The sequence below is a fragment of the Astatotilapia calliptera genome, chromosome 16 (assembly GCF_964374335.1).
Source record: "Astatotilapia calliptera chromosome 16, fAstCal68.1, whole genome shotgun sequence".
NCBI lineage: Eukaryota > Metazoa > Chordata > Actinopteri > Cichliformes > Cichlidae > Astatotilapia > Astatotilapia calliptera.
In genome coordinates, this window is record NC_137437.1 from 16939105 (window position 1) to 16964404 (window position 25300).

Consider the following 25300-nt stretch of genomic DNA (forward strand, 5'->3'; position numbering starts at 1 on the left):
GCCTAGAGTTTTGCCTCAGGCTAAAAATAGGGTATTGCTGCTCCTGATCAACCTTATTTCTCTCTTTGCTTTTGTTCTGACACACACACACACACACACACACACACACACACACACACACACACACACACACACACACACACACACATACACAACTCTTTCCTTCTTGTGGTTATTGATGGAACATCAGCCTCCACTCAGAATGTCTTGTGAAAGAATTGTCACTTTATTGCATCTGAATATTCATATCAAGTGAGTCATGCTGGCTTATGTCTTTATATCTGGACTAATAAAGCATATAAGAAGAACCATCTGAGTTATGCAGTAATGTGGCTGCTGCTAAATGAAAGATTATGTGATTAATATTTGGTCCTTGCCACGTGTGCGACTATCTGAAGAAAGCTTACTTGATTCTAACAGTTTCTTACAATGTATATATGTATGGCACAAATGAATATAATGCATGAACATAATAAAAAGGACAGACCTTAACCCTTAACCCTCTGTCTCTCTTGTGTCTGCTCAGGCTTAACAAGCTAGAAGTTGCACAGTACATCATTCAGCCAGTGGTGAAATGGCTGCTTCCTGTGTTTTTGTCACAACACCAAGTCAGTCAAGGTCACCAAGAAATGTAGCATGTTGCTGCCATTCCCCCATCTCTGGCACTTCATGGCTTTAACGTCTCCCCTTGGGTCCGATGTGAGGTGGCACAGTTTAAGCCAGTTTGAGAGCACCCAGAAAGGTGGAATCTCCACTCAGGGACACATCTGCTGTGGCCCGGGGGATCAGAAGCTCCAAGTAGTCCCCAGCCTCCAGTTTCACAATACCTGAGGGATGTAAATGTCTGCATCAGACCTTGAATTGGTATTTTCCATTATTACGCACTCCTTAAACTGAAGCACCAACATGCATACACAAACACACAAACAAATGCTTGACAGCTTGACAAAAGAGGAAGTGGGTTGATTAACCTCCACAAGAACTGTTGTTTAAAGGAAGAACATATCTGGGCAAATACAATAACACAGATTCACCTCCTGTGTAGCAGGTGTTGAACGATTGGACAGGGTTCATGTTTTGGATGCAGCGGAACAGGGACACATACTGAGGCTCGTTTCCAACAACATTTGCCTTCCACCGGAACACCACGTGACCCATTGCAAAGGTGTTGTCCCTGTAGAAGACCTGTGCACATCAGAACCACCAGGTTAAAACCACGGGGTGTGGTGGGGGCATTGGTGCTACAGCACCGCCTAATTTATTATGCACGCATAATTTATATATTCTCTTCTTTATCTGACCTTTGTTCAAGGTCTCTCAACCAGCTGCATGTTTAGATTGAGCACACCCTTTTTTCTGCACCGTTTGTAAGGGGGAAAATAATATCTGATGATTTGGAAACGGACTGGCAGCACCCCCCTGTGGCAAAATCATGGAATGACAATTTCAAAAAAGGACATACCTGACTGTACACATAATAGAAGCCCTCCTCTCGGACTAAAATGCGGTCACCTTCGGCCTCCAGGGCAGTGCCTCTCTTTAACCCAGGCTGCCAAGGGATGCCTGTGTACGTATCTCTTAAAATTTCTAAACCAAAACATAACATCATTATGGAAAATGCCCCACAGCACATAAAGATACATCTTTTGTAACAGTCACCATATTTGTGAGTCACTTAGTTACTGTAGACCTCATACAGCTTAAGTCTAAATTCTGACTTTGTAACAATGGCTCTGATTAGTTTGCAAAGACCAAAAGATCTCAATATGAAACAAGAGGTAAATACAAACCAGAGGTAAGTTAAATAAACAGACAAATCAAAACAAAATGTCACAGTTATGGTCTAACATCTTGTACCTTTCACGTAGTTTTTTCTGCTGTCGTTTGCCAGCATCTGCAGGAAAGACTGAGAAACTGCGAGCAAACACAAGAGGAAACTATTTTTAAAAGTTGTTTCTTTTCTGTCTCAACAAAGCTTGTTCCTTAACCGTTACTCTTGTTCGTTCTTATCCTTCATTTTTTTCTCTCCCATTTTTGGGCAAAAGTGCATCACCGGTGCCCAACAGCTCAATAAATTTGGCCTTATACTATGCACATTAATCAACTAACAGCAATATCTGACCACATGAGATTTTTTGGGATTGTTAAGAAAACGTGGTCATTGGTATGTTAAAGTAAACAGTGTGTCTGGGGAACTTAGTGTGGCGGGATTTAACACCCTCCACCCCCCTGCCCACCAAAAAAAAAGAAAGAAAGAAACCTCTATGCACAATTAAACACGGGTTAACAATGGTACAGAAAATTATACACTACGCATAGTACCAGTAATAAAAGTGTGTGTTATTTTTCTTTTTTCTAATCAGGCAACAGAGTTGAAAAAACAAAACGTACATTTTTGCAAATATCTCATGCGTGAACAATAACTGTAAGTCTCAAGTGCACCCTCTATGTCTTACTTAACACTTCTGCTCCAGACACCGTTCTCCTTCGTCGTCTTTGGATGAAGGCAGGTGGACACTCGGGCTGACGAGCAACATCTTTGATGTTGTTTGGAATCTCCACCTGCACAGACATGATATAGCTCTTAGAAAAACAGTAACTGCAATTAAAATACAATATTTTGCACATCTTCGTAACCTTGTGCAGGTGGGGTGCTTGCTGTCGTTCCCATGTGGGGGGTGGACTAGTGTTCTCTCACCTGCAATCTGTCTGCGCTGGGTTGTCCCTCTTCTCTCCCACAAGAGACATCTGATTGAAGTTGCTCTATTTCAGCTCTGAGGGCTACCAGCTGGTACAGAGACAAAGCTGAAAGAAAAGATGAGCTGAGAGCGGCCAGCATCAACAGGAAAACTGGCCAGGACAGCATTCTTTCACTATCCCCTTGTCCAGAGCCAGGCTTAAGACCTGCCAAAACTGCCATTGCAGGACCCATACAATCTCCAGAGCGAGCTCACACTTGCCACATGACCAGTTTCACGCCTGAACTATCCTCTCCCTCTCTTCTTACTGTATTTGGAATGGCGGATGTTTGCTTTTGTTATCAAATGTTCTCTAGTATCTCCAGTAGTACTGTAACTCCCGTCTGCAAGCAAGATTGATTTCCTTAACTCTCACTTTTGTCCTTAAGAAGCCAGATCCAGTGCAGTCTGAGGGACTACGCAGGATAAATACTTTACAAAAAAAATGGTAAAGAGCTTCCCCTCTATTGTTCCGCTAAGCTAACCACACTCAGCTTCCTGCCTGACCAGAAGCCTTGACAAATCTCTCTCTCACTCCTCGGTTTTCACATCACAAAACACACGTCTTCTTCCACACAATAAAAATTGACACGCGAGTGGGCACAAGAATGGAACCTGGCAGCAAAATGGAAAACAGCCAAGGTGCGAAACAGGTAAAGTGATTTAAGACTGAGAAGTGAAAATAATACCGTATAATGCCACCGTTATTTCAGAATTAGATGCACACTAAAATAAGGAAGTGAATAAATTCATCTGTGAACAGCAACACAAGATGGCAAAACATACAAAACTGTTATTCTCAGAAGTGTGAAGTTACTTGTTTTAGCACCCTGAATAACAAAGCACACACACACGCAGACACACACAAACTCCAACTCAAACCACAAAAAAGATTTTAATGTATCAATTTATTGCATGTTACAGTACAGAAAATAGAAAGTGAAAATGTGTGCTTACAAAAGAAGTTGTCGACATTGTTTAAAAATCGTAAAGAAACAACTGGAAAATGGAAAAAATTGCTCAAACTGACCGCCCTGTACTCAGAAGTCAAAAGATGACTCATTCAGATGTTTGTCTGTAAATCATCAGTTTTTCTTCAGAGCATACAGAAGCGGAGCGGTTGTGGCAGATATACACAAAGTATGTCGAGACTGTGCATGTTCATTTCCACACAAATTTGCCAAGACTCGATGTTATTACATGCCAGCTTTAAAATGCAACGTACCAATTCTGAGTTATGGCAACATTTTCGCCAGCATTTCTTCCGAATAGATTCACATAAAGAAAAAAAAAAAAGTCCCACAGTGCACTGTCGCATCTGATCGGCCAATGATTTTCTATAAAAACTTAAAAGACATTCAATTTTATTTGTTTTCATCCACAGGGTGTTAGACTGTAAAAGCACATTTGGCTAGGATGAAGACTCAATATCCCATTTATTATTAAATTTGCTTCCTACCAGGCTACAAAATGGTAAATCAAGTGAATGACAACAAGTTCCGCAATCTTCTCTCGAATGATGGGATGGTGCAATTCTAAGTCACAGCAGAAGTGTAAAACAAAGCTAGTGGAGCCAAAAGAGTGTATACTCACATGGTTGTATGCACAATGTGCATTAACTCAGCATATGGATTTGATATAATACAAAAATGTCCCAAAATGTTCAGTGCCGCCAGTAAAATAAGTCAAAGAAAAAGGAAGAAAAGACCAGCAATACACGATTTCTATAAAGCATGTTCACTTAAGACCACCATTTACATTCATAGTAGGATTTCGATCATTTGTCAAGTTACAGTGATGCACAAATTTGGTCTTCTGGCATTGTCAGATTTTGTTTAGCATACGTCTCAAACAGTATTAAATATGGCTAAGGAGATCTGTTGAGCTTGTTCAAATGGCTTTGATACCACTGCACTGCCGCGTGCTGCATTTAGAAAGCAAGAGCTGATAATAGCGTTTTAATTGTCGAGCTCCGCTCCATCCCATGGAAGACATGCAGGAAAGGTTAATTAGCTCATTAAAAGCCCTCCAAGTGAGTAAAGCCGTTTTGCAAATAAGCATGGGGTGACAGAATCTTCCAATTAACAATTACAATGCTGATGATAAAAGCTAAGAAAAAAGCTTACACCTCATTCCTAAATACACCTCTTCTTTAAAAAACAGTTTCTGTGTTTTGGTTTGTTTTTTGCTCCCTAAAATGATTTCAATTCAGTATTCAAATGGCCAAATGCTGTACAGTAAATTTTTAGGAACTATCTTTCTTGGTAATCATTCGTCATGTCTGTAATGCCTCCCAGAAATCTCACATGGTGTGACTAAAGGGTGAGAGGTATAGGGCAAGTTCACATTCCTCAGTCTTTGTTAAAAAATAATTCTTAGAATTTCATTAATCTTCAAAAGTTAATTTCTGCCCTCAAAATCCCCCTATTAGAATTTGCTGGACTGCAGTTTCTTGTTGATTTGCAGTATTAACTTTGGGAAATTACACACTAAATTTCTCTTGCTTAGACTACTGAGGACTCATAATATCTGCAAATCTTCTGAATACTTTTTTGCACAAAATGAGAACTATGTAATTTTTCCCTATTGTGTTCCAGCGGTCAGCAGGGGCAAGACCATTACACCAACCGATGACTCCTTCGGTGCACAGATATATAACACACTAATGTAACTTGCTGTAAAAGGTTCTTACCATAAACTATAGAAGCCAATGTTGCATAATAACCCCTAAAGCCCAATTAAAAACAAAGACCTTTTCTTGTGTGCGCATTACATTTTAACCAGGGAGAACAGCGTGTAGATTATCTTAATCACAATGAAACAGAAGCAGCTAGACAGGAAATAAGAGGTCCATAAGTTATTTTTGACAGGCAGAAGTATCAAACATGTCATTTCATCTTCCTGACCACTTCATCTCAGCAAACACTTGTGGCTGAATATAATTATTCAACAGGAAGCTTTCTGCTACTTTTAAAAGTAAAGTTCAAAGGGTGTATGTGTATAGACAGTAATCACAACAATATCCTTCTATGCCAATCTGTTGCACATACATCAGATTAACGCTTAAAGAGGGAGAGGAAAAAAGTACACTGCTCAAAGTATTGCTCAGAAGATGTTAGCTCATATAATTAAACACTTGGGTAAGTTTAAAAAGAAAAGTGCAATTTAGAAAATTAAATATATTTACACTGAAGGCCTAGACTGCATTATCAGGCCTAGCTCAGTTTATCAGATGAACTGAAATTTTAACTGCAGTAACAATCAGTTTTCACTGAAACACCATAGGCCCCTATATGGACGCAGTAACAAGAGAAGCTGTTTCACTGACTTTAATTCATTCGAGCAGACTTACTAGAGCAAAGTCTTCTGTGTTGTGACATGTATGATCTGGCTTCATTCGTTAAAAAATGTCAAAAATACATGCATACATATGTGCAAACAAACTCAGGAGGACATTCTTACCCTCTCTTAGAACCTTGAAACAGTGAAAATATTTTGACATGTTAAATTTACAGAAAGGTAAAAAGAGTGAAATAAAATAAAACCCCACACAAAAGGATTAAAAAAATGTACATTCTTCCAAATAATCAGTGAAGCTTTCCCAATCAGTCCACTCAAGCCCATGAACAGTCAGTCCCTGACTTTTTTTTTTCTTTTTTAGATAATGGTGACGCTAGCTGAAGGCTGAGCGCTCTCCTCGTGGGCATGGCTCTTCAGCAGGTCTTTAATGAACTGCTCCAAAGCAGCAAAATAGCCCTGACACTGCCACGTGTCGTTGTGCGTGCCCTCTGGAAAGATAGCCAGGCGCTTAGTCCGTGCAGGAGACAGCTCGTACAGTTGTTTCATCATAACTGGTGGGATGAGCTGATCAGACAGACCAGACACAAACAGCGAAGGCATGCGGCACAGCGCCACCTGTCTATAGGACAGGAACTTATTCCTATAGCACCACAAGGGGAGCAGGCGCATGGGCAAGAAGGAGAAGAGCGTTGCTGCCATATGGGGGATGCTGAGGAAGGTGTTTTCAACAATAATGGCTGCTACTCTATGAGGGTTGACTGATGCCAATCGAACAGCCACGGCACCTCCTAGTGAGCGACCAAAGAGTACCACCTTTGTTTTGTCTAGATCAGGGCGGGTCATGACATAGTCCAACGTGGCCTCGGCATCAAGGTAGAGCCCATCCTCGCTGGGCTCACCCTCACTTTTTCCATAACCACGGTAGTCCACCAGCACCACGTTAGCTTTCAGATTGACCAACATTAACAGGGCGTTTGGCACCCTGTGACCAATATTACCTGCATTACCATGGAAATAAAGGATCGTAGGGGGAGCAGAAGAAGTGGGGCAGCTTTGATTTCCAGCAGTGACTCCAGGAGATGTGTCCCCTCCTGTGTAACGAAGCAGGATGAGGTTGAGCTTGACACCGTCCTTAGTACGAATATACACATTCTCATGTGGGATTCCTGTTGGCATGGGAACATAAAGGCGAGAGGAGGAAGGCTGGTCAGGAAAATAGAGGAGAACATCCTGAAATTTGTAGAGGATGCCTGCCACAGATGCTAAGATGAGAGCGAGGAGAAAAAATCCTCCATATAGATGGAAGGTGAGGATAAGGGCCAAAAGGGAGACACGACAGGCACCCCAGGACCAGGACACCAGAGTGAGGGTGCAACGCTCCATTGCCCCCCACAACCTCCACGGCTTCTCCATGGCTACACAAGAGCTGAATCACAGGCCACACACTCTGCAACAAACCAATAAAAACCAAACAAAAACATTAATGAAACAACCAAAAAACACAGGGAACCAAAGATGATTTGGCAGGTAATTGCATCAAATACAGAAGTTCTTGCATCAAATACAGAAGTTCTTGCATCAAATACAGAAGTTCTTGCATCAGTATATAATCATGCACAATATCCATAACAGTTATCAGCCTACTTCATAAAAAAATACTGATGCAAAACTGAACAGACTGCTCATGTACCAATACTGGGAAGTAATGAAGACTATGTTATCCCACCTAATAAAAGAATTAAACACCAGTTAGTGTTCATTAAATTATTGCAGGCATTCATGAAGCTTTGTTCAAAAACCTATTCTGTACAAAAAAAATTTTGAAATCAGACAATCAATTAAATTAAGCATTAAAAGAAGGGTTACAAATAAAAAAGGACACGTGTCCCTACAACAGCAACCATATATTCCGATATTTTAATCAACATTGTGTGTCTCATGCACAAGGCTAAAATATGTATGAACTACAGTCTTGAGCTTTAGAAATAATGAAGCACAAAACATGATGAAAATACATTTTATCACAATTTTATTTCACTATCATAAGTCAAAGCTCGTGCCATTTGGTTAGTTGACATGGAAGGACCCCTATGTATTCTGTCTAAAAACATTCATATACTTAAACCAGGACTGTATCGTTTTTATAATAACAGTAATAGTAAAACATCACTGGATAATGTGTTTGACTGCAGTGGGTCTGTTTTCCGCCTCCTGCTATATCAGCAACCTATAGGAGGAATCGGGTGTGCTCAGCCAACCGAAAGGTGATGGGAACCAAACCCTGGTGAATATACTGGCTTATCAGGTGGCGGTAAGATGTGTGCACTGCTGAGGTTAGTACGGGAAATTAAGGTAATGTATGCTGAAAAGATGAAGATGGAAATCTTACGAAGGGAAAAAAAATATCTCGACCCCACCCACAAGGAAAAGCGTTGACAGCTGCTGTCAGCCTGGTGAAAAGCTCATACGACTGGTGTTAGCAGGGCTTTGGCAGTTGGTATCTAATTTAACTGATCGTCGATCGTTAAGAGCAGCCAGTCATCACTCAGTATTTTTTTGGCCTGTCAAAAGAAGCTGTCAAATCAGTCACGACTGACACACCATGCTTTGAATTTGCTGGCTATACAAACGAGTTTAACCCCATTAAATGACCACTCACTGCAGCCGAGTTAGATGAGTAACTGAAATGCTAACTACTAAGCTGTCCTTACCTTGCTAGTGCTGTTAGCAGTCTTATATGTAGCTTTTTAAGTTAGCCACCTAGCTAACTCGTCAATGTTAGCTACGGAGCCATCTACTTACCCTTCTCTCATTTTCAGCGTCTCAGCTCCACGAAATTTTAGTAAAACACTAACGCACAGGCAACACAGCCACTGTCATTCAACTCTGTATCTACTAACAAGATTATAGTTACAGCAGCAAGGTGAGTGACAGGCTGTCAGCGACAACACCGGTGACACTAGCTGCACAGCTGGTTAGCATTACTGGTGTAACCTTTTTCAGTTCCGTGTAGAGCTTAGAATAAGAAAATGGGTTCCTGTAAAGCTGCAGTCCTCACACATCAAAATAAACTGCGTTTCAGCGTGACAAAGCACTAAAGTATTTCAAGTGCTAATTTAAGCATCGATCAGGTGATACTTAAAGCGTGTAATGTATGGCACGCCGCCGTAGTAAGGACGTGCAGAATATTAAATACGATGTATTGGCCGAGCTCACGCCTCTGCGTGTGCTATTTAATTTTCACCCACCAGGTGTTGCTATTAGATAGAATATACAGCGTCCCAGGGCCTAAAAGCAAACTTCAATGACCGATGCAGCGTTGTTACTTGTTTACTTTATTTACATTTTTAATTTTAGTTTTTATTATTATTATTATTATTATTATTATTATTATTATTATTACTACTACTACTAATAGTAATAAAAACGAAGTCAGAAGTGACAGAGAATAAAGTCATGTATGAGAATAGTGAAATAGTTGTAAGGTATGTGGTAGGAGTTAGAGTTGAGTTCAGGGTGAGGGGTGGGACAACAGAGCCTGTTCTTGTTTGCCATGGTATTTACAGGTCGACAGATGAGGACAGGCAGGAGTCTCTGTGGACTATGATGTTTGCTGATGACACTGTGATCAGTAATGAGAGTAGGAAACGTCTGGAAGATTACTTGGAGAAGTGGAGGTATCCTTTGAAGAGAAGATTAATGAAAGTCAGTAGAATCAAGTCAGAATACTTGTGTGTGAATAAGAGGAGATCGCGTAATAGTGATGTTGCAGGGACTAGTGAGGGTGAACAATTTCAGATGCCTGGGTTCAACCATCCAAAGCAACATACAGTGCACAAGAGCAGTGAAGAAGAGAATCTAGGCAGGGTAGAGCTGACCGAGACCATTGCTTGGGGTGATTTGTGTCAGAAGAATAACAGCAAGAGTCAGAGGGAAGGTTTACAAGATGGTAGTGAGGCCTGCTATGATATATAATTTGAAGAAAGGAGACGGAGATGCTAAGGTTTTCCTTGTTAGCAGTTAGGGATAGATGAGATGGAGGCAGATGATCCACTGTGATGACCACTAAAGGGAGCAGACAGAAAGAAAAGAAGAAGAAAGAAAAACGATTACTATTGACTGACTCGTTAGATTGAAATAAAATAACCTCAGATTCACAAAATGGCAGAGTATTGTGACTTGCTTTTCATTAATGACACAAAACTATTGCAGGAAATTATAATTTCTATGCATATTTTAGACCGTGATATAGGCTATCCACTAACAAGTTACATTCTTTTAAAACATGATCTCAAAGTTACAGATTGTTTTAATCTATTCAGTTCCCAAGAACGAGTCTCTTATAACTTGAAAATGTATGAGAGCCTACTGCTGTGATCTCAACAGCAGACTATAAAGAACAGTTTTTATGTGTTGGTGGAGTCAAAACTGACACATCTCAAAGCTTCGAAAAATGGGTCACTTGTAGGTGTGAGAAACATAACACTGCTGTGGCTGCTGAAGGGACTGTCCTTGAAAAAAAATCCCTCAAAGAAAGAACAGCTCAACCTTGCTGCCTTAAGCTGCTTTTTTAGTTAAAGCCAACAAAACAACAAAAGTTAAAATAACTGAGAATTTGACTTGGACCTTGGTGATGTTGCATGTCATACGTGCTTGTGACTTTCAAATTTCATGGTGATCTATAAAACTAATTAGAAAATACAAACACAGTGGAAGTTGTGCTGCAAAGGGGTTTCTAATTTTAATAGTATATGTTAATATTTCCATTCTGAGTTGCCCATTGGTATTGATTCGTTGGTGATACTCAGTGTGACCTTGGAGGAGACAGATTATGTGCAGACCAGCACAGCTGTAGGCTGTTCACCTCTCTCCTTGGGGTTTGCTGATTTGATTCCGTGTTGTTCGAGTCAGCAGCGGCTTCATAAGCTATGCAAATCTTCTCATAAAAGAATACACCAAAAATACAGCCAGCACATGAAAGCTCATTGTCGATTACAGTGTATTAATTATTACTGGAGTAAGAGGTGCTGACACAAGTATTTGCTGAAACTTTAAAGTCGCACTGTGGAGGCTGTTGAGGAGAAAATGGTTGTGAAGTAGTGTCCACATGCTGTGTAACTGCCCATGACCTGTTCTGCAAGTCAGCAGTTTCTTTGAATTTATGGATGGATTAGTTGGTTTGTTGCTGTAGTGTTATTTATGTCATAACAATGAGCAACATATAAAAATTAAAAACATTTGTGTTTAGTATTTTTTTATTTCATTTTTTCCTTAGTAAAATGCTGTGCTCATTTTTAAATAAGGATTTACAAAGGAAAGTGCTCTTTGAACTGAATCGTCCAGACTTACAAATGAGAAACTGTTTTTTTCCCCAGCTTGAACAGATTGACTTTAAGATTATGACCATGTTCAAACTCCATTCATTATTCAGACTGAATAATAAAAAGGGAAATCTACTACACCAGAATCTAACTAGTGTAGTAGCCATGTCATTGGCATTGACCCTACCTGCTAGAGGTGCTTATTGTATCTATGCAGCAGAATGCATAGTGGATGAGTGCACACACATACACAAATGCACGCACACACGCACGTACACACCTACACCTTGTCTCTTTAGGTGATGGTGAGTGCTGCTTTCAGCCTGTAAGAGACTGACAGCTGGCAGCTTCACTCCCTCTTACCTATGACTCAATTACCTTTGACATGTCAGTCAAAACATCTACTACACAAACACTCGCTCACTCTCTCTTACTTTGCAGCTCTCGTATCCCATGACTCAATTACTTGAAATATAGCACTCTAAACAGCTGGAGGGCCCAAGCTCAATAACTCGCAGTCAGAGCTGTAAGAAGGACGAAGCAAAACTGTGGCGACCCAGCTGGGAATATCATATCATCAAGCCAAGGGGACATGCTTATCATTCACCTCACACCATGCACCATGTGGCCTTCTAGAGCCAGAACCATAGAATAAATTTCTACAAGGGGCCCGTGGTTCCCATTGATAAAATAAAAAACAATAACACAACTTCCACAGCAGATGTCAAGCCATTTAAGCGCAGGGATATTTAGTCAGTCAGCAACTTTTTTTTCCACCGGACACTAGGTTTTTAACTTTTTTCATATAAGAGTTGCCATCATTGTCTTTGTGCCATGCTGCGTTTGGACATAGTTTGGCTTGTTCCATACTAACATGCAACACCTCTTTGGTTTGTTGATTTCTCAGCATGTCATGCATAGAATGACAGATGGTTGTGTCCATGACTACAATGTAAAAGTGTCACCTTGGAGACAGAGTATTCCTTTGAGTCAGAGAGGACAGCTACATAATACCAAGTCTTTATTTTACACACAAAACATGCACACACACATGCACACACACACACACACACACACACACACACACACACACACACACACACACACACACACACACACACACACACACACACACTCGTGCGCCCAATTCTTGTTTTCTTTTGAAGTCATTAAGTCATTCCTCCCTGGAAAAACAACAGTTCAAAGAAATCATTAAAAGCCCCAAATTACTGTGACACATGAGTGTATGCAAACTTCTGTTCACATCTGTATATAATTAAGAACACACGAGGTACTGTAGTGCTTATTGTTTTACTGTCAGGCACTAAACAAGATTCAATGACACTGTACATTATACAGTTTTATGCTACAGTGACATGAAATAGAGCAGGCTGCTTGGCATTGTGGGCATGCAGCAAAGAGTGCCCTATACACTATGCCTGCCAGAAGTAAATTGGGTGGAAATTGCAGTATGTCTCAGACAGCAATTAGGAGGCCTCCTGTGGCAAAGATGTAGACTTTTAATAAAGGCTACATTTCCCTCATTTCCCATGCAAATAAACCTTCTGTCATACCTATGATGATATCAATCATTCTAATTAACCTGCTGATATAAGTTTGTGTTTGTGTGTGTGTGTGTGTGTGTGTGTGTGTGTGTGTGTGTGCTTAAGTACAGGCAGTGGTGATGAGCTGAGTTTAAAACAGCAGCATGTAGTGAAGTAATAAAGGAGTAACCACAATATTGTGGGTAATTACATGGTAATGGGGCATGATTTACTAATTAGTGTGGCTTTAAGTGTGATCGGTGGGGTTTTGTGCAATGAATTTCACACTTTTTATTCCTCACTCTCTGACTATGACAAGTGAGGCATGAAGTGGTCACCATTTTTACAAAAAAAGGGAAAGTAGCCACAATTTCCCCTAAAAAAGCCCCCTATCAAGATCTTTAGAGTGAGAATGATGTTATCTAAGCCATCATCCCTCTTCTGGTCTTTGCCTAACCTCCTCTGATGGTAGAAAAAGATAATTAGCACATTTGGCCATTGTGCCAAAAATAAAAATGAAAAAATGACGTTGAGAGAACACGTTCTTCAGCTCTCAAGACACTTGAAAATCCTCTTCAGCTGTAACATTACTTGCCACAGTTTCTAAATCAAGCTGCCTTAAAAGTAATTCAACGCATACAAGTATGTTTTTTCACATTTATTAGAGCGAAATGAAAACCGCACCTTTTGTAATTTACTGTGTTTTTAAAAAAAAATTGAACTTAAAGTTATTGCGGCATTAAATAATACTTTAAATTTTTTTGATCTGCTGTCTTGATGAGACCAAATAAGAAGATTGATGCCACTTTAATGGCTGTTTATTTAGCAGGAAACTGAAGTCAGGAGGCCTGGATGCAATTTAACTAATTTAGCAAAAGCAGGAAGGGGCAAAAGCTGGCTTGGCTGTATCCAAGTTCAAAAATATGTCTACAAGCACTATAACTAAGATCTTTGTGGCTTAGTGAGCTCTAAAGTACTAGTCCCTGAGCAAAATTATAGGGTTGAAGTTGCCCCTTGCTTCAAGTCAAAAGTTGTGAGAATGCTCTTGACCTTCTTGGTTAAGTCTTAGTAAGAAAGCAATCTTAGTTCATTAAACTAAAAATAAATAAATAAACAATTCCTTTAAGGTAATAACTACAGTCATTAAAAAGAGAGCATTTCAATCAGGGGGAGGTCTGCACTTGGACTCGGGCACAAACTTGATTCTTTTCTTTTTCAGCCATTCTGTTGTTGAATCGCTGCTGTGCTTGGGATCATTGTCTTGTTGGATGACCCAGATTTGATCAGATGGCTTCACGTTTGACTCAAGAATACTTTGGTATACAGGCGAGTTTGATTCATTGACTGCAAAGTGCCAATGTCCCGTGTAAAACAAGCACAAATCATCACTCCTCCACCACCATGCTGAGAGTTGGCATGGGGTGTTTGTCCTGATATGCTGTCTAAGGAACTTGGAAAGAAAAGGGTCTGGACTTCTTTAGGTTGCTTGAAGACATTTCACCTCTCATCTGAGAAGCTTCTTCAGTTCTAGGGTCAAATGGTGGAGAGTCGGCGTGGGAGTATCCCCCCAAAGATGGACAAAAGGACCCCATGATGATCCTCTACCTAATCACATGAACCAAGGTGTGAAAACGGGTGTGGGTCACAATCAGCCAGGGTTTCGGGTGAGCTGTGTTTGCTTTTTGGCAAACATGCCATGTAGCTCCACTTTGGTCTCGTCTAAGCACATTGTTTTCATTTGTTTAGATGCAGCCTTGCAAACATAAATCATGCTTTCATGTTTTTTTTAATTTAAAGAGAAGAGGTTTTTTTAAATTTTATTTATACTGGCAACCCTTCGAGACAAGCTGTATTTGTTCAGTCTTGAACTTTAACATTTAACGCGTTAAAGTACTAGCTGAGGCCTGTAGTGTCTGAGACATATAATTTTTTTCTGAGCATTGCAGATTCTGGCCTTAGGATGACTTAACCGAAAATGACAGTCCTGGGAAAATTGGCAACTCTCTAAATGTTTTCTACTTGTGAATAAACTCTCATAGATTAGACTTCATATTGTTTGGAAATGCAATTATAACCCTTGATGGGCAGCTTGATGGGCAGCAGCAATTGCTTTAAGATCATTGCAAATGACTTACCACCTTGGCATTGTCTTAACACACACCTAGTTGCTCCAAATGAGCAAACTGCAAAACTTCTACTTTCACAAAGGTACTTACACTTGCTGAGAATCAATTCATCAAGAAAATTTATTTCTTTTGGGATCAGTGAGGGTGTAATTTATTTTTCATGCACTGTTTTTGCATTCTAGCTCAATTTTGATAAAATAATGCCACAGTCTAATGTGCTATGTGTTGTTCATTTGGAGTTTTTACCTAATTTTCAGATCTGCAACAGACATTTAAAAAAGAATTATATTCTTATATGAAAAACATTGCAATTTACCTTACAGCAGTAATGCTTGTAGTCATTACCGTTAATATTAATCCTAATTACAGTTACTTAAGAGATATCTTGAGCATAGAAATCATTACACTGGGAAAAACCAAAGCATGTTTCTCTGTGAAGGGCATTCTCTCTGTGAAGGAAGTGCAACCATGAAATAATGTCAGCAGCAAGGCCATTTTTAAAAAAAAAGTGCAATATGAAGGGCATGCTGTAATTACAATGTGTTCGATTTAGCCTGTGGAGGCTTCAGCCTCTGCTGAGAACCCACTGTCCTTGAAAATGCAGCTACATTGTCTCAGTGAAGTCAAGAGGTTTTTAAAGGTGAGGTAAACTAAAAATATTAGTGTGCATGGGGCCTTGTTGGTAACCACTATCTACTTAAAGACTAAATTCACTTGATTTAGAGAAAGCTCAGTAACTTCAGGAAGAGCAGTCAGACCAGTAATAAGTGATTGGTTGAGTTGTTTTGGGAGAACATTCCCGACTAAGCTGATACCAGAGGACATGTCTGGTCGCCAGTAGAAACAGACAGGGTTGTGGTCCAGATTAAAGGTTACTGTTTTATCCTGTGGGGATGGAAAGGCCATCTTTCATTTCTTATTTCTCATTTAATAAGTGTGTTCAGTAGCGGTTTTTGATACAGGTGACACGGGCTGTTGCCCCGGGCGGCATTGTGGTGGGAGGCGGCATCACGGGCATCGGCAAAAAAATTTTTTTTGCTCGTACTCATGCTGCCCCGACGTCAGCCAGCGCATTTTGTGAATGGCATAGGCACCGATCGGCTTTCTATCACACATTTGCCGGGAGTAAGGGCGCCCTCCGTTTGTGAAGTGCGCCTGCTGCTTGCAGCACAGGGAGGAGAGGGCGGGGCGGCGGGGGAGTCACTGACTGGCTGGAGCAGCATCTAATAACCAACTTGCAAAATAAAACAAAATAAAAAACCAACAAACACGAAAACACCAGACATTATGATACAGAGTTATAATTTGCACCAATGTTTTTTCGAAATTCTGTATGCGAAAAGTGAGTGCGAGAGCCCTCGGTGCGCCTGCTTGCTGCTGTAAACTTTATTGTCATCTCCGCTACATACAGTCCAGTATATAGAGAGACAAGACGACGAGGCTCCAGTTACAGCAGTGCAAGTAAACAAACAATAAATATAAGAAGAGTAAGAAAATAAATATACATTTTAGGACTAGGGGTAAAGGGATCAATAACAATTTAAAATTTATAATTTACAGTTTGATAATTTAAAGTCTCACACAACCTGTCGAAAGGGATGGGTGTTCATACTGGAGTGCAAAATTAAAACCAATGGAAGATAGGTCAGTGGTGCATCATGGGTAATCTCAGTCTCTCACTGAACGTGCTTCTGTGCGCCCGGGGGCGCCAAACAGGCTAGGACCGCCACTGAGAGTGTGTTTGTGTGTGTATGTTTGTGCAAAATAAAACAAAGCAGATAATGATGCTTTCTTTTAAACATTCCCTTCGGTGTGTTGGTTTGGGGAACACTCTCTCACACTCTCTTTGTCCACAGAAGCCTCTATATTATTACTCCAGCCATTACTGGCTGCCAGCATGATGCCTGCTTCAAGGAGGGGCCACCTTCCTCCCTATAAAAGGGTGTGACGCAGCATCACCCATCATTCACATTCCTCTTCTTGCTTCTTAGAAACCTTGAGTCTTCCATTCAATTCAGTTCAATTTTATTTATATAGCGCCAAATCACAACATAAATCACCTCAAGGCGCTTCATAGATACAGAGAAAAACCCAACAATCATATGACCCCCCTATGAGCAAGCACTTTGGCGACAGTGGCAAGGAAAAACTCCCTTTTAACAGGAAGAAACCTCCGGCAGAACCAGGCATAGGGAGGGGCAGCCATCTGCTGCGACCGGTTGGGGTGAGAGAAGGAAGACGGGATAAAAGACATGCTGTGGAAGAGCGACAGAGGTTAATAACAGATATGATTCAATGCAGAGAGGTCTGTTAATACATAGTGAGTGAGAAAGGTGACTGGAAAGGAAAAACTAAGGGAGGATTCAGGGTCACCTGGTCCAGCCCTAACTATATGCTTTAGCAAAAAGGAAAGTTTTAAGCCTAATCTTAAAAGTAGAGATAGTGTCTGTCTCCCGAATCCAAACTGGAAGCTGGTTCCACAGAAGAGGGGCCTGAAAACTGAAGGCTCTGCCTCCCATTCTACTTTTAAATACTCTAGGAACAACAAGTAGGCCTGCAGAGCGAGAGCGAAGTGCTCTAATAGGGTGATATGGTACTACAAGATCATTAAGATAAGATGGGGACTGATTATTTAAGACCTTGTATGTGAGGAGCAGGATTTTGAATTCAATTCTGGATTTAACAGGAAGCCAATGAAGGGAAGCCAAAACAGGAGAAATATGCTCTCTCTTTCTAGTCCCTGTCAGTACTCTTGCTGCAGCATTTTGGATTAGCTGAAGGCTTTTCAGTGAGTTTTTTGGACATCCTGATAATAATGAATTACAGTAGTCCAGCCTGGAAGTAATAAATGCATGAACTAGTTTTTCAGCGTCACTCTGAGACAGGATATTTCTAATTTTAGAGATGTTGCGCAAATGGAAGAAAGCAGTCTTACATATTTGTTTAATATGTGCGTTGAAGGACATGTCCTGGTCAAAAATGACTCCAAGGTTCCTCACAGCGTTACTGGAGGCCAAGGTAATGCCATCCAGAGTAAGAATCTGGTTAGATATCATATTTCTAAGATTTTCAGGGCCGAGTACAATAACCTCAGTTTTATCTGAATTAAGAAGCAGAAAGTTAGCGGCCATCCAGGTCTTTATGTCTTTAAGACATTCCTGCAGTTTAACTAATTGGTGTGTGTTATCTGGCTTCATGGACAGATAGAGCTGGGTGTCATCAGCATAGCAGTGAAAATGTATGCTATGTCTTCTAATGATGCTGCCTAAGGGAAGCATGTAAACAGAATTGGTCCTAGCACTGAACCCTGTGGAACTCCATAATTAACCTCAGTGTGTGAAGAGGACTCCCCATTTACATGCACAAATTGGAGTCTATTAGATAGATATGATACAAACCACTGCAGTGCAGTACCTGTAATACCTACAGCATGTTCTAATCGCTCTAATAGGATATTATGGTCGACAGTATCGAATGCTGCACTAAGGTCTAGCAGGACAAGCACAGAGATGAGTCCACTGTGAGAGGCCATAAGAAGATCATTTGTAACCTTCACTAAAGCTGTTTCTGTGCTGTGATGAGCTCTGAAACCTGACTGAAACTCTTCAAATAAACCATTCCTCTGCAGATGATCTGTTAGCTGTTTGACAACTACTCTTTCAAGGATTTTTGATATGAAAGGAAGGTTGGAGATTGGCCTATAATTAGCTAAGACTGCTGGGTCTAGAGATGGCTTTTTGAGTAAAGGTTTAACTACAGCCAGCTTGAAGGCCTGTGGTACATAGCCGATTATTAGAGATAGGTTGATCATATTTAAGATCGAAGAATTAATTAATGGTAGGACTTCCTTGAGCAGTTTTGTAGGAATGGAGTCTAAAAGACACGTTGATGGCTTGGAGGAAGTAATTATTGAAGTTAACTCAGAAAGATCAATTAGAGACAAAGAGTCTAACTTAATATCAATGGTACTAAGAGTAACTGTAGATAATATTACATCTGTGGGATGATTACTGGTAATTTTTTCTCTAATGATAAACATTTTATTTGTGAAGAAGTTCATGAAGTCATTACTAGTTAATGTTAAGGGGATGGTTGGCTCAAAAGAGCTCTGACTTTTTGTCAGCCTGGCTACAGTGCTGAAGAGAAACCTGGGGTTGTTCTTATTTTCTTCAATCAGTGATGAATAGTAAGATGTTCTGGCTTTGCGGAGGGCTTTCTTATAAAGCAGCAAACTATTTCTCCAGGCTAAATGATGATCCTCTAAATTTGTAACACGCCATTTCCTCTCCAGATTACGAGTCATCTGCTTTAGGGTACGTGTTTGAGAATTATACCACAGAGTCAGGTACTTCTGATTAGAGACCTTAGTTTTCACTGGAGCTACAGTATCCAGAGTCGTACGTAGTGAGGAGGTGAAATTATTAACAAGATAATCGACCTCTGTTGGGGTAGCGTTCAGATAGCTGCTCTGCTCTGTGTTGGTACAGGGCATTGGAGATGATAACAGTGGGTGGATTATATTCTTAAACTTAGTTACAGCGCTTTCAGAAAGACATCTACTTTGATAAAGTCTACTCTCCACCGCTGTGTAATCAATTATTGTAAATGTAAATGTTATCAGGAAATGATCAGACAGGAGAGGGTTTTCAGGAAACACTGTTAAATGTTCAGTTTCTATGCCATATGTTAAAACAAGGTCTAGAGTGTGATTAAAGTGGTGGGTGGGTTCTTTTACATTTTGAGAGAAACCAATTGAGTCTAATAACAGACTAAATGCCATGTTGAGGCTGTTATTTTTAGCATCTACATGGATGTTAAAATCACCTACAATAATTATTTTATCTGAGCTCAGAACTAAATTAGATATAAAGTCTGAGAAATCAGACAGAAACTCTGTGTAAGGCCCAGGTGGACGATAGATGATAACAAGTAAGACTGGTTTCTGAGTTTCACAGCTGGAGTGGACAATGTTAAGCATCAGGCTTTCAAATGAATTAAAAGTCTGTCTTGGTCTTTCATTAATTAATAGGCTGGTGTGAAAAATTGCTGCCACACCGCCCCCTCGGCCTGTGCTTCGAGATTTCTGGTAGTTAGAATGACTCGGGGGTGTTGATTCATTTAAACTAACATAATAATCCTGCTGCAACCAGGTTTCTGTAAGGCAGAGTAAATCAATTTGTTGATCAATTATTAAGTCATGTACTAACAGAGACTTGGAGGAGAGAGACCTAATATTCAATAATCCACATTTCACTGTTCTACTCTTTGGTTCAGATGTGGATACTGTATTGTTCTTTCTTTGTAATTGTTTATGTTTAAGGTGTTTGTTGCTGGTTTTTAGTTTGTTTTTTGTCTTTTTGGAAGCTGACACAGTCTCTATGGAGATGGGTTTTTGGGGGGGTAGCAGGAGGAGAGAAGCTGCAGAGAGGCATTAAGACTGCAACTCTGCTTCCTGGTCCCAACTCTGGATAGTCATATTTTGGGGGGTTTAATAAATTTGTCCATATTTCTAGAAATGAGAGCTGCTCCATCCAAAGTGGGATGGATGCCGTCTCTCCTAACAAGACCAGGTTTCCTCCAGAAGGTTTGCCAATTATCTATGAAGCCCACATTGTTTCTGGGACACCACTCAGACAGCCAGCAATTTAAGGAGAACATGCGGCTAAACATGTCACTCCTGGTCTGATTGGGGAGGGGGACCAGAGAAAACTACAGAGTCCGACATTGTTTTGGCAAAGTTGCACACCGATTCAATATTGATTTTAGTGACCTCCGATTGGCGTAACCGGGTGTCATTACTGCCGACGTGAATTATGATTTTACTGAATTTACGTTTACCCTTAGCCAGCAGTTTTAAATTTCCTTCAATGTCGCCTGCTCTGGCCCCTGGAAGACAATTGACTATGGTTGCCGGTGTCTCTAGCTTCACATGTCTGAGAACAGAATCGCCAATTACCAGAGTTTGACCCCCGGCGGGTGTGTCGCCGAGTGGGGAAAAACGGTTAGACACATGAACGGGTTGGTGGTGTACCTGGGGCTTCTGTTTAGGACTATGCTTCCTCCTCACCGTGACCCAGCCGCCCTCTTTCCCCAGCTGCTTGGGGTCTGCCGGGGACCTACGCTATCTTCAGCTGCACCAGCTACAGGGGCCCGGCTAGCTACGGGTGAATGAAGGGTGCGAAGCCGAGTCTCCAATTCAGTAATCCTGGCCTCCAGAGCTGCAAATATGCTACATTTGTTACAGATATCATTACTGCTAAAGGAGGCCGAGGAGTAACTAAACATCTGACACAATGAGCAAGAAAGTGCAGGAGGGACAGGTGAAGTAGCCATGGTGCTAACGAGTCGGCTATGAGCTAAGCTAAGCTAGCGAAACAGTACAGAGACAGTGAGTGAATACTTTGGCTATAAATTAGGTAGTGTGTACACAGAAAGTGTGCTTCGGGTGAAGGACGTGAAGATTATACTATGAAAGAAGAATGTATTTAAAAGTTGTTAATTAAATTGCTAAGCAAATAAGCTACTCAGAAACACCACTGTGTTTGAGCAGGAACAGGAAGTGATACTCTACCGTAGAGCGAGCGAGCGAGCACCAAGTGACAGCGCCACTTCTGACTGCTAATGTGAGTGCTAGCTTAAGCAGGTTGGAGACTGTGAGCTTCCACCACTCACCTAGCATAACAGCTAGCAGACCAAGCTAACTGTCTTAGTTACACACAGTCACCAAGCCAAGTAGCACAAGCGCTAGCCACCATACTAGCCAAGTCATCCTAGCTCACCATAGCTATCAACTGCAAAGCTGTGATATCTGATTCACTCAAGGCTAATAAGGAGTTACTCAGCAAATCCTCTGAGGGAGGTTGGAACATCTCGCTTTGGACGAGGATGAGGACATTTTCTGTTCAAACATACCTTTCTCCTTTGTTTCAGCACAGCTCCAGGACCAGGCAGGTGAGAACTCCGATGCTAGTGAGCTGTGGAAAGAGTTGGGTTTTGTTATGAACCAGTGTCCCCACCTCACTAGAGCAGCAGTGTAGGCGGCAGGCAGAGCTCTCAACATCATAGTCCTCCAGGAGAGTGGAACCAAAACAAGCAAAAACCACCGACGTCGCAGCTCCGGCGGACGGCCACGGGTCCGGCAGCAGCAGCAAAACAGTTCTGGGGGCCTGCCACTGCTCCAGTTGGGGCGGCACTGCTGCTCCGGCAGCCTGCCACGGGTCCAGTGGCGGCAGCGGAACGGTTCCGGTGGCCTGCCACGGGTCCGGTGGCGGCGGCGGCGCTGCTCCTCCGGCGGCCTGCCACGAGTCCGGTGGCGGCGGCGGAACGGCTCCGGCGGCCTGCCCCGGGTCCGATGGCAACGTCGCTGCTCCGGTGAGCAACAGCGAGGCGTGGCACATGGTCTATGACGCGCCGGTCGCTGACGTGGACGCACTGGACGTAGATCGCGTGGAGGCCGCGCTAGACGTGGAGGTCCGCTGAGCACCGGCTCCCGCTCGCTGAGCTCCTCCTCGGCTGGCGGCTCGCTGAGCTCCGGCTCGCTGAGCTCCTCCTCGGCTGGCAGCGCGAGCTCCTCCGGCTCGCCGGGCTCCTGCTCCGGCAGCGCGAGCTCCTCCGGCTCGCCGGGCTCCTGCTCCGGCAGCGCGAGCTCCTCCGGCTCGCCGGGCTCCTGCTCCGGCAGCGCGAGCTCCCGCACGGGCAGGGCAGGTGCGGGTGGCGACGTAGCGGCCGGTGAAGAAGACGGCTGAGGGGCGACTGCAGGCGGATGAGTTGACGGCTGCGCTTCAGCCACAGATGGATGATCCGGAGGCGACGATGGTGTGGCAGCTACTCCCGGTAGACTGGACAGCGATGCAGGGACAGATGGGTGAAATGATGGCAGAGGTGGTCCGGCCGGCATATCGACCTCCAACTGAGGATGAAGGTGAGAGGCTGACTGGACTGAAGACTGAGCTACCAGCTGGGCAGCAGGCTGAGGTGAGGGTGAGATGGCTACTATGAAGGGTGGAGAGGATGAAAATGTTACAGCTGGCTCAACAAATTCCAGGGGTCCAGAGGCAACTGAGACCTCCAGTTCGGTCTCTGGGGAAGCCCTGGGGAGAACCTCAGTCTCCATGCGGCCAGACTGAGCCAAAAAGTCATTTGGGTCTGTATGCTCAGAACTCCCTAGCTCCCAGCTTACAGTCCCAGAGGGAATATTTTCTGAGTCTTTGGAGGTACAGCAAACAGTTTCTATTTTCATGTTTACAGGAAGGGAATTTATAACACCGGCAGAGTCCATTTTACTCACTGTGGCGTCCAGAGCCGCTGGTCCTGAGTCTTCGACCAGCACAGGAGTGAGTGTAGATGTGGTTGAACGCTGCTTGCGAGGACGCCTTCTCCTCCGTGAAGGCGGGGCCGGGTGTAAGGAAACAGTCTTCTGCTGTTCATCTGGGTTTTGATTTTCAATGACATGATTAATAGACAAAAATGATTCGGGTTTACTCACTGCGGTAATGAGCGCTGTCGGTCCGTTGCCAGCTGACCGGGCTGAAACCGCAGGAGTGGGTTGAGGCGTAATGGAATGGTGGTGTTGAGTGCGGCATGCCTTCTGTAATGGCGGATCAAACGATTGTGCCGCGACGGGAAAGCCCTCCGCCGACGCGTGAAAAACCAAGCGGCTAGAGTCTCTAGGAGAGCAGCCGAACTGTCCATTCTCGGACCACCCAAGCCAAATAGTTCAAAACTCGAGCTCTCCCTTAAACTAGTGACCAGGTGCCTAAGTTTGTTAATGTCCAGAATGTTCGTGGTGAAGGTAGTGGATGTGAGGTGATTGTCAAGGAACACTACCTGTATGTGTCTCCTGTGTGGATTTACGGCCTGGACTACGCTCCGGCAGTAATCCCATAGCTGCGCGAGCGATCTCTCCTCCGTGGCAACTCCTGAGTTTGCTGGGTCCATGGTGGTTGGCGGGATCATTCTGTCACGGTATGGCATGGCAAACCGTGGGGGTGTGGGGAAGGAGGACCCAGGCGCGGAGCTCAAAGTTCAAGCAGTGCGTTTATTTACAGAGGGTGATATCAAACAACAATAAATCCCCGTGTTTTTCCCCAGACTCCCGTGTCGTGTCCTCCAAGTGTTCTCTGCTCCCGTGTCTGCACTCCCGGTGCTCGCTGCTCCTTAAGCCTTCCACGCTCCTCCTGCGGGAAACAATAGCGGCAGCAGTCAGGACACTGAGCAATGGCAGGCATACACGACACGACACGACACGACACGACACGACACGACACGACACGACACGACACGACACGACACGACACGACACGACACGACACGACACGACACGACACGACACGACCAAAACCTAAACTGGGTAACTAACGTGGAGTCCCAAGCAATGATCCCACGTCGGTGGGAGCTCCAAGACTCTCTTAAGTAGCTCCCCCGACGAGGCCTGATCAGCAGCAGGTGTGTGGCTTCGGGTGTGGCCAGTCCCCTAGCAGGGCCACACCCCCCAGGCCTGACGGCGCCTATAAACAAGTACTCAGACACACAGCCACCCACACACACACATATGTACAAGCACAGAGAAGGGGAAGCAACACCAACAATACATAATAATAACACAGGTCCATGACTGCCCAGGGGTCCTGGGTCGCCTAGTCCCAGGACCCTGACAGGAAAAGCATGGTACCCTGTCATGACCCTGTGCCTTCTCGGCTGACTCTGTATGGCTACAAGTGTTTTTGTTGTGCTGCATCTCCTTCTCTCCCCTTCCGCGCACTGCGCTCTACCGGGGCGGAGTCATGACGGCTCCAGCCCCTGGCTCGGACACCTGCAAACAATCACCTCACTCACTTCTTAAGGCGGCTGCTGAGAGTGCTTCCTCGCTGGATTATTGTGTAACACTCGTCAGTGTCATCACCTATCTGAGCCTTTTTCCGAGTTTCTGTCGTGCCACTACTTACCTGAGCTATATATATATATATATATATATATATATATATATATATATATATATATATATATATATATATTCTTACATGGTGATGGTGGGGAGAAGAAAGTTGGAGTAATGGCTTTGCCAGAGGCACAACTTTTACCCCAATTTTTTTATCTGAATAGATTCCACTGACTCGAGAAATGTGTATGGGAAACACAAGAAGTCATTTCTATCACTTACAGACTCCAGGTGGAAGCTCCGCCAGTACTGTAGCCTAATTGTGTAGCTTAATGCAGTGATATAAATCCAGTTTTTCTTTCTCACTTTAAACTCTCTGTGTGGCTTTCTTGTC

At 42.8% G+C, this 25300-nt stretch overlaps 3 protein-coding genes across 3 annotated transcripts; all 3 read right to left on the reverse strand.

The window, feature by feature from the left end:
* Window positions 1–205: 205 nt before the first annotated feature.
* On the reverse strand, window positions 206–3168 carry tnfsf13b (TNF superfamily member 13b). Its single transcript, XM_026145227.2, has 6 exons — window positions 2699–3168; window positions 2457–2562; window positions 1858–1914; window positions 1463–1587; window positions 1035–1185; window positions 206–827 (listed from the first exon to the last, which is right to left on the reverse strand). The coding sequence occupies exons 1-6, from the start codon at window positions 2930–2932 to the stop codon at window positions 715–717; spliced, it is 786 nt and encodes a 261-aa protein (XP_026001012.1). The 5' UTR covers window positions 2933–3168; the 3' UTR covers window positions 206–714.
* A 2884-nt stretch (window positions 3169–6052) lies between these two features.
* On the reverse strand, window positions 6053–7451 carry abhd13 (abhydrolase domain containing 13). The gene has a single exon (XM_080290544.1). It carries the CDS (start codon window positions 7449–7451, stop codon window positions 6396–6398), a length of 1056 nt encoding a protein of 351 aa, XP_080146670.1. The 3' UTR covers window positions 6053–6395.
* Window positions 7452–21867: 14416 nt separating this feature from the next.
* On the reverse strand, window positions 21868–24917 carry LOC145420952 (uncharacterized). The gene is made up of 2 exons (XM_080290455.1): window positions 24388–24917; window positions 21868–24205 (listed from the first exon to the last, which is right to left on the reverse strand). Exon 2 carries the CDS (start codon window positions 23305–23307, stop codon window positions 21868–21870), a length of 1440 nt encoding a protein of 479 aa, XP_080146581.1. The 5' UTR covers window positions 23308–24205; window positions 24388–24917.
* Between the last annotated feature and the right edge of the window lie 383 nt (window positions 24918–25300).